The 7,873-nt window shown below is 47.7% G+C and overlaps 1 protein-coding gene across 5 annotated transcripts in view; it reads left to right on the top strand.

Moving 5' to 3' along the window:
* Positions 1-7,873, top strand: part of SERPINB1 (serpin family B member 1) — a 9,631-nt gene continuing 1,758 nt past the window's right edge. The window contains exons 1-6 of one of the 5 annotated variants that reach the window (XM_022566752.3): positions 1-132; positions 1,376-1,550; positions 3,236-3,373; positions 4,048-4,165; positions 5,513-5,655; positions 5,741-5,908. In XM_022566752.3, the coding sequence (XP_022422460.2) occupies positions 1,383-1,550; positions 3,236-3,373; positions 4,048-4,165; positions 5,513-5,655; positions 5,741-5,908 (735 nt within the window). In that variant the 5' untranslated portion in view covers positions 1-132; positions 1,376-1,382. The other 4 variants (XM_089918214.1, XM_089918213.1, XM_089918216.1 and 1 more) reach the window with 4 other exon arrangements.

Here is a 7,873-nt window from a genome sequence, read left to right as displayed (position 1 = left end):
CCGAACTCCTAGGCAGTGCATCATCCTGGGGCAGGGCCGCCCCGCCTTCCGGGGACACTCCCTTCCGCCTATAAGGGCCGCGCTCTGCGCTCTCCGCAGATCACGCACCTCGCCCAGACAGCCCAGCATCGGGTAAGGCCGGGCAGGGATCTGGGCCGGGCGGGAGAGGCTCCAATCCGCGAGCACCCCTCGGGGTCCCGCGTCCGGTGGTCACCCCGCCCCGCCGTGCGCCCCGCGGGGTCCCCGCGTCAGGTGGTAACCCCGCCCCGCCGTGCGCCCCGCGGGGTCCCCGCATCCGGTGGCTACCTCGCGCCGCCGTGTGCCTCGCGGGGTCCCTGAGTCCGGTGGTTACCGCCATCTGCCCTGCTCCCCACCCGGGGTCCCCGGCTCCGCGTCCCGAGAGGCCAAACCGGGCGGCCTGCGGCAGACAGAGGTCGCTCCCTGGGGCCTGAAGGCGGAAGCGGAAGCCGAAGCCGGAGTCCAGAATGTTTCTCTCTCTGTGACGGTTTCCAGGCAGCCCCGGCGGAGCGGCTTCTCCTTTCTGCGGCTGGAGGCAGGGAAAGGAGGCCAGTGCGATCCTAGAGATTATTTATCAGCAACAACAGTAATAATTCAACTTAGGACTTACACGCTGGGCAGCCAGCACGACTGTTCCTCTTCCTCGATTGTATGTGGGCTGAGAGTCGAGGTCAGGTGGGGAGAGTGCTTGGCTGAGCTGAGCGCAAGGCCAGGTGCTTCACCTGCAGCCCCTCCGTGCCCGCGGGAGTGACAGAGGATACCTGTCACCTTCTCCTTGTCGGGCTGCCCTACCTGACCCCGGGGCCTGTGTTGGCTTCCCACTCTCAGATCCTTCACCAGCTGTGAGACTGGGGACCTCTCTAAACACCAGCAAGGGAATCTCAAAAACGACGATACTTGTGTCTCTTTTGCGGGAATTTGCTTTAATGAGTAGCAGGTAGCTATGATTTTCTAATAGAAACATTCTTTTTCAGGTAAAAGTGGGCAGTGGATTCATGGCTCAAATGAATCAGAGACTTGAACGGAGGGTGGGAAGTGTGCCCTCCCACGTGTGGTAGGGAAGGGCCCAGATGCACCTGTCTGCACGGCCAGGGCCCTTTAGGACAAGGAGTCCTGATCCCATGTCACTGCTGAATCCTTGGCCAGTCGCCCCAAGCTCCCACAGTTGTGCACATGGAGTGTTCTTGCCTTCCGCTTGAGAGAGAGACAGAGAGAGACAGAGAGGGAGAGAGAAAGTACAAGTTCGTTGCAGGGTATTTCAGGGTGGCTGGCGTGAGTTGAGGAGGAGATGGGGAAGTGGCGTTGCCGAGTGGCTGGTGTGGCAGGGGGCAGCTCAGGGCTCTGCTCTGTGTTGCAGCCTCACCATGGAGCAGTTGAGCGCGGCAAACACCCGCTTCGCCTTGGACCTGTTCTGCGCCCTGAACAAGAGCGATCCTGCCGGCAACATCTTCATCTCCCCCTTCAGCATTTCATCAGCGCTGGCCATGGTCTTTCTGGGGACCAGAGGCAATACCGCAGCGCAGATGTCCAAGGTGAGCAGAAACTAGCTCTCCCAGCTGGTGCCTACCACACAGACCGTACCAGAAAGTTGTGCCTTTGAGCTCTTGCAGCGCGTTTGTAGAAAACTGTATTTCGGTGTTCAGCATTGTGTGTTATATTATACATTATACTTCATGAAGTCAGACTTTCAGAAAAAGCCCCAGGAAAAATCCACTGGGATGCAGGCTGTCATTCATGACCCAGTCTTTACGGAGCACCTGCGATGTGCCAGGCTCTGTTTTTTGTGGGACTGAGGACGGAGCAGGAAGAAAGCCGACAACCCCCTGCCGTGCGCTGCTTCCGTTCCAGCAAGGAGTCTGCAAGGCTTTCCTGTAATCCACGTCCTCCCTGGCCCAGGACTGTCCAGTTTCCGCTTTGCCTGTGATGCTCAGCTACTCACATAATGTCGGCTGTGTCTTGATACTTTTGAGCATAATGACACCTAGTCGAGAAGTCAAGGGGACATGAGAGCCTGTGAGTCTGTGTTCCTACCCCTGGGCCTGGCACCAGGTGTGCCCTGGTGGGCTGTGACCCCCGTTCCCGAGTGAGCAGTAGGGCCCTGCAGGGAGAGGGGGCGGGGATGCTGAGGGTCCTGCCTGTCCTTGGTGGGTGTGGAGGGCACCTGTGTGCGGGGCGCGCTTTATGCTGAGTGGGGAACTCTGGCTTTCCTTGAAAAGAGGGGTGAAAGTGAAGGTCTTTCTAACACACGGGTCACAGATTACGCTGCACTTAGAGCCAGGGAAGGTCCAGCCCGGATTCACGTTTATGGGCCTGTTCCAGCTGCAAAGCTTCTATTTCTGTACTTTAGGAAAAGCCAACCTTTTTCATCACTGCAGATACAAAAGCGTTTGAAAGCTTTTAAAAATCCACTTTAAAAAAAAACCCCGGTTCTAGTCGTTGTTAGTCATCCCCTGCAAGGTAATCTGAGCTTGTGTTTTGAGGCTTTCCAGGAACTTTATAAGCTCAGTAAAGAACAGTCTTAAGTTTTTACCCCTGTTTCCAGTAAAGAGATCCGTCACAGCACCCCCACGCACATTCCATATCTCAGTGAGTAACTGGCCTTTGTACAGGGTGGCGGTTCTTCCTTGTGCCTTAAAAGCAAGGAACCAGCTCAGGCCTCATAAAACCAGAAAGGGACTCTAGATGTAACTGATGTATGGGAATTCAACTTTGCCCCATGTTAAGTTTAAGGAAATTATTTTTAAGTAAGTGAGTTACTGATGCCAGTACTGCAAGGAAAAAAAATAAAAACCTCTCAATCTGTACCATCTCTGTGTTCTCACATAGCTGATGCTTCTTATCTTTACTGTTTATTTCTGAGAACTTTCAGTAAAATTATATTTGTATAGAATATACATATGAACTTACCACTTCCGATTTTTGGGGAAAAAAGCAGACTTGTGTAAATATTTAGCTTGTTAACCACTCCTATTTGTGGAACTCTAATTATAACAAAAAAGTGATGGGAAAACAGTTTCCAATGTCCTTATTATGTTTCACCAAGCTATACATTTTGGAGTTTCTATTACTTGTTCTCCAATGAAAAATGGAAAATGATGATGGCTGGGGATCATCAATAATTAGTAATATTAATTTGATTTGATGGAAGCAAATGCCAAGGAACCAGCTTATAATTTCAAAAGAAATGGTTATAGAAATAATGTTTTCTTTCTTTTAGGCTCTCTATTTCAAAGAGGTTGAGGAGATTCATTCGGGATTTCAGAGTTTGAATGCTGATATCAACAAGCATGGAGCTTCCTACATTCTGAAACTTGCTAACAGGTTATATGGAGAGAAAAGCTATGATTTCCTCCCTGTAAGTACTTTGCTCTTCATGTTCCAAAACTCACTAGACAATGCAGACTCTTTTCCAGCACAATCAAGTCACAGAAGTCAGCTTTAATTTTTATAAACATTCAGCAAAATCATCCAGAATGAAAACACGACAGACAGTTTTCCCGGAAATGGATGTGATTTCATTTTCTAGTCTCCACATTGAAAAGATTGACCCTGGCTGTTTTGCTAAAGCAAGAGTGAGTTCCATAATTCACTTTCAAGTACAATCAGTATTTGCTTGTTTATGAAAATGTTAGTCAAGGGGTAGAAAAGAATTGATAAATTTTGTTTTATTTTATTTGGGCTGTGCCGCGTGGCATGTGGGATCTTAGTTCCCTGACCAGGGATTGAACCCCTGCCCCCTGCAGTGGAAGCACAGAGTCTTAACCACGGGAGCACCAGGGAAGTCCCCAGGAATTGGTAAATTTTATACAACACTGAAACTACTGAACTGTAAAGTTAAAAGTGCTCAAGGTCGTCAATGGAATGCTGTGTGTTTTTCACTATAGTAAAAAAAGTAGAAGGGTTAGAACTTTTTTTGTTACAATGAAATATGCCTTTTGGGACAATTTCTGTTGCTTTTAAGGATTTTACAAAACCATTTCTGTATGGAGTAGGAGTTACTCACACTTCCTTTATTTTTTTCTTAAACAGGAGTTCTTAGCTTCAACTCAGAAAATATACGGTGCTGAACTGGCCAGTGTGGATTTTCTGCAGGCCACCGAAGACGCAAGGAAGACCATAAACGAGTGGGTCAAAGGGCAGACGGAAGGTGAGCGAGGGCAGCCCTGGTCGTACACATTGATGCATCCTTTCGTCCACCCGCCTGCCCCTTGCAGGTGACTCCCTCTCCGCTTCCCCAGCCCCTCCGCCTGACCCTGGGGTCCACCTAGCACTGCCCAACTGCCCAGGTCCACACAGCTTTTTCTTCCTTCCTTCCTTTCTTCTTTCCTTCCTTCCTTCCTTTCCTTTCTTTCTCTTTGTTTCTTTCTGTCCTTCCTTCCTTCCTTCCTTTTTAAATAAATTTGTTTACTTTATATACTTATTTTTGGCTGCGTTGGGTCTTCGTTGCTGTGCGCAGGCTTTCTCTAGTAGAGGTGAGTGGGCTTCTCATTGCGGTGGCTTCTCTTGTTGCAGAGCGCGGGCTCTAGGCGGGCGAGCTCAGTAGTTGTGGCGCACGGGCTTAGTTGCTCCGTGGCATGTGGGATCTTTCCGGACCAGGGCTCGAACCCTTAGTCCCCTGCATTGGCAGGCGGATTTTAACCACTGCGCCACGGGGGGATGTCCCCAGACAGCTTTCAAATGTAGGAATTCCTCAAAGTGGAAATGTAAAGATGATTTAACTGAACATGCTAAATGTTTTCTACCCATAAGTTCCCCAAACTACATTTTAAAATGAAAAGTAACATTGAACGTAGACTAAAAGAGATGAAACTCTTGTGAATCAATATTTACAAGCCGCTGTGGTCATAAATATTTTTGTGAACATCTTGTCTAAGAAACCAGGGTCGGGAGGTGGGGCTGAGTCTCCTCAGGCTGTTTTTCTGGTTTGTGTTTCTGTCGTAGTCACGGAACGGTTGAGGCACCCACAGGACACCTGTGTTCCTTCCATCAGGGACTGTCACGGCCGTGCCACATCATGAGTGGGGCCTGTGTTTCAGGGGAGGAACTGTCCTACCTTTTGGATATTTGTTAAAAGCTTTCCTGTGACAGTTAGGCATCTAACTTGGAAGATTTGAAGAAGGGAGTTATTTATTAGTGACAAAACATTTTGGTTAAGAAATTGTTCTTTTCCTGAAAAAGAATGGCCAGTCACAAAATGAGGCCACTACTTATCCCACGTTCCAGAAAGGAAGAGTTTTCCTGGTTTTAGCCTTTAAACAATTGACTTGTTTTGAAGCATCGGCCCTTTGGGGGCAGATTGTGTCCCCCTGATCTGCCCCTCGAGTTGGTCTATTTAAAGTAGAAGCACCCCAGGGGGCTTGGCTAACTTAGTACCATGTTAAAGGAAATTAAATAGAAGGAAGCATTTGAGTGGCATTTCATTGCTAATCAAAGGTCAGTTCAAATGTGGAATTCTGATAGGTGGATTTTTAAAAAGCTAACTTTGTCTTTTTAGGGAAAATTCCAGAGCTGTTGGCCTCAGGTGGGGTTGATAGCACGACTAAGCTGGTGCTGGTGAATGCCATCTATTTCAAAGGAAACTGGCAGGAGAAATTCATGATGGAGGCCACAAAAGATGCAGCTTTCAGACTGAATAAGGTGAGGGCAGGTGACCGTCTAGATGACTGTGCGCTCTAAATCCACGCTGACAACAATGTTAGTGATCTGTGTTTTAATTGTTTAGAAAGACACAAAACTAGTGAAAATGATGTATCAGAAGAAGAAGTTTCCGCTTGGCTACATCGAGGACCTTAAGTGCCGGGTGCTGGAACTGCCCTACCAGGGTGAGGACCTCAGCATGGTCATCCTGCTGCCGGATGACATCCAGGACGAGTCCACGGGGCTGAGGAAGGTGCGCCTCCCCACCTCCCCGAGTGATGCGCGGACCCTGTGTGTGTTTGTGTGTGTCTGTGTCAGGCGTAGGTGCTTGTTCTTTGTTTAGTGAGGTGACCTGGTGTTCCTTCCCAGTTTCCCGTCACTCCTTTGTAAAGTAGCCCATCCGCATGTACCAGTGCGAAGCTCCACATTTATTTATTTATGTTTATAGAGACTTTTATTATTGAGGTATAATGACATGTAACATTATGTTAGCTTCAGGAGGACAACATAATGATTCTATAACTGCATATAATGTGAAAGGGTTACCATAATAGGTCTAGTTAATATCCATCACCACACAGTTATAATATTTTTTCTTGTGATGAGAACTTTTTTTTTCCTGTGCATATAATTTTATTTTATTTATTTTTTTATTGTACGTTTTTTAACATCTTGATGGGAGTATAATTGCTTTACAGTGGTGTGTTAGTTGCTGCTGTATAACAAAGTGAACCAGCTGTTCGTATAGACATATCCCCGTATCCCCTCCCTCTTGCGTCTCCCTCCCACCCTCCCTATCCCACCCCTCTAGGTGGTCACAAAGCACCCAGCTGATCTCCCTGTGCTGTGCGGCTGCTTCCCACTAGCTATGTAGTTTACCTTTGGTAGCGTATATGGCACGCCGCCAAATGCCACTCTCTCACTTCATCCCAGCTTACCCTTCCCCCTCCCCGAGTCCTCAAGTCCCTTCTCTAGTAGGTCTGCGTCTTTATTCCTGCCCTGCCCCTAGGTTCATCAGTACCGCTTTTTTAGATTCCATACATATGCCTTAGCATACGGTATTTGTGTTTCTCCCTCTGACTCACCTCACTCTGTATGACGGACTCTAGGTCCATCCACCTCATTACAGATAACTCAGTTTCGTTCCTTTTTATGGAAGCCCCACATTTAAATGTTCAGCTACTATCGGTGCACAACGTGGCGGGAACATCAAAGGTACACACCGAGTGTAATGCTGGCCAGTGGCAGCTCGTGGAGACTCCCTTAGATGAGCTTTAGAGGAACGTGCCATAAATGGGGACTGTTTCATTAAAACAATTTTTTAAAATTAAAAACCCTCGACCATTATCGTTTCGCCATGTGCTGTAAAATCTGGTCATTCTCACCCCAGTTCTTGTAGATTGTGCATTAAATGTCCAATTGCTACATGACAGGAAAAGATCCATGTGACCTGTTAGTCTGAGAGATAAGCCCACTGCCTAACCTGAACTTTGTCTGCGGTTTCTCTTATTGTAATTTAAAGGCAATGGTATCCCTTGCCAGGGCCAGGAAGAGGCAAAACTGTGAAGAGTGAGGTTTTTCTTCAGTGTCTCTGGCCTGTTGTGTGCTTTTCCCCTCCCCCATCCCTGACCAAACTTGCTGTTGGATGGCGTTTAATATTAGCTATTTGCAGCTCTAGAGCATAAGTGAAAACCACTGTGTTCCTTCTTTCAATTGTATCTCCATATTTGTCCGTTCCTGATTATCAAAAAGAACGTCTGGAATTACCAGCATCAGTAGAAAAATGGAATGTGCTTGTGTTCCAGTGCAGTAGCAGTAATAATAGCAATGACAGTGGCTGACCTTACACAGCACTTGTATAGGGTGACTCATTCAGCACTCACAGTGCTCCAAGTATGTGCTACTGTTACCCCATTTTAGATGAGGAACTAGGTCCATTTCTGTGTTCACCAATGAGCTACATCTATCAGAGATAACTTCAGCTGTGTGAGGTTCCCAGATAAACACAGTGATCACTGGGGTTCAGAATAAACAGAATGAAAGAAATGGAAGAAAGCTTTAAAATATCCTCTTGCATCACTCGACCAATTAGGGTAATTTTAGCCAGGATGGCCCGTGATCCAGTGTGGCAGGGGCCTGGTAAGTCCTGGGTGGATGGGCCCTTGGTGGCTGGGAACGCAGCTCTGTTCATTATCTCCAATAGCCAGAAAGAAATGAA

Source organism: Delphinapterus leucas, chromosome 10 (assembly GCF_059928025.1).
Source record: "Delphinapterus leucas isolate spDelLeu-1000000601 "Yukka" chromosome 10, BTC_Dleu_Yukka2, whole genome shotgun sequence".
Classification (NCBI taxonomy): Eukaryota; Metazoa; Chordata; class Mammalia; order Artiodactyla; family Monodontidae; genus Delphinapterus; species Delphinapterus leucas.
The sequence above is the reverse complement of the archived record's forward strand: the minus strand, read 5'-3'. Positions and strand labels throughout refer to the sequence as shown.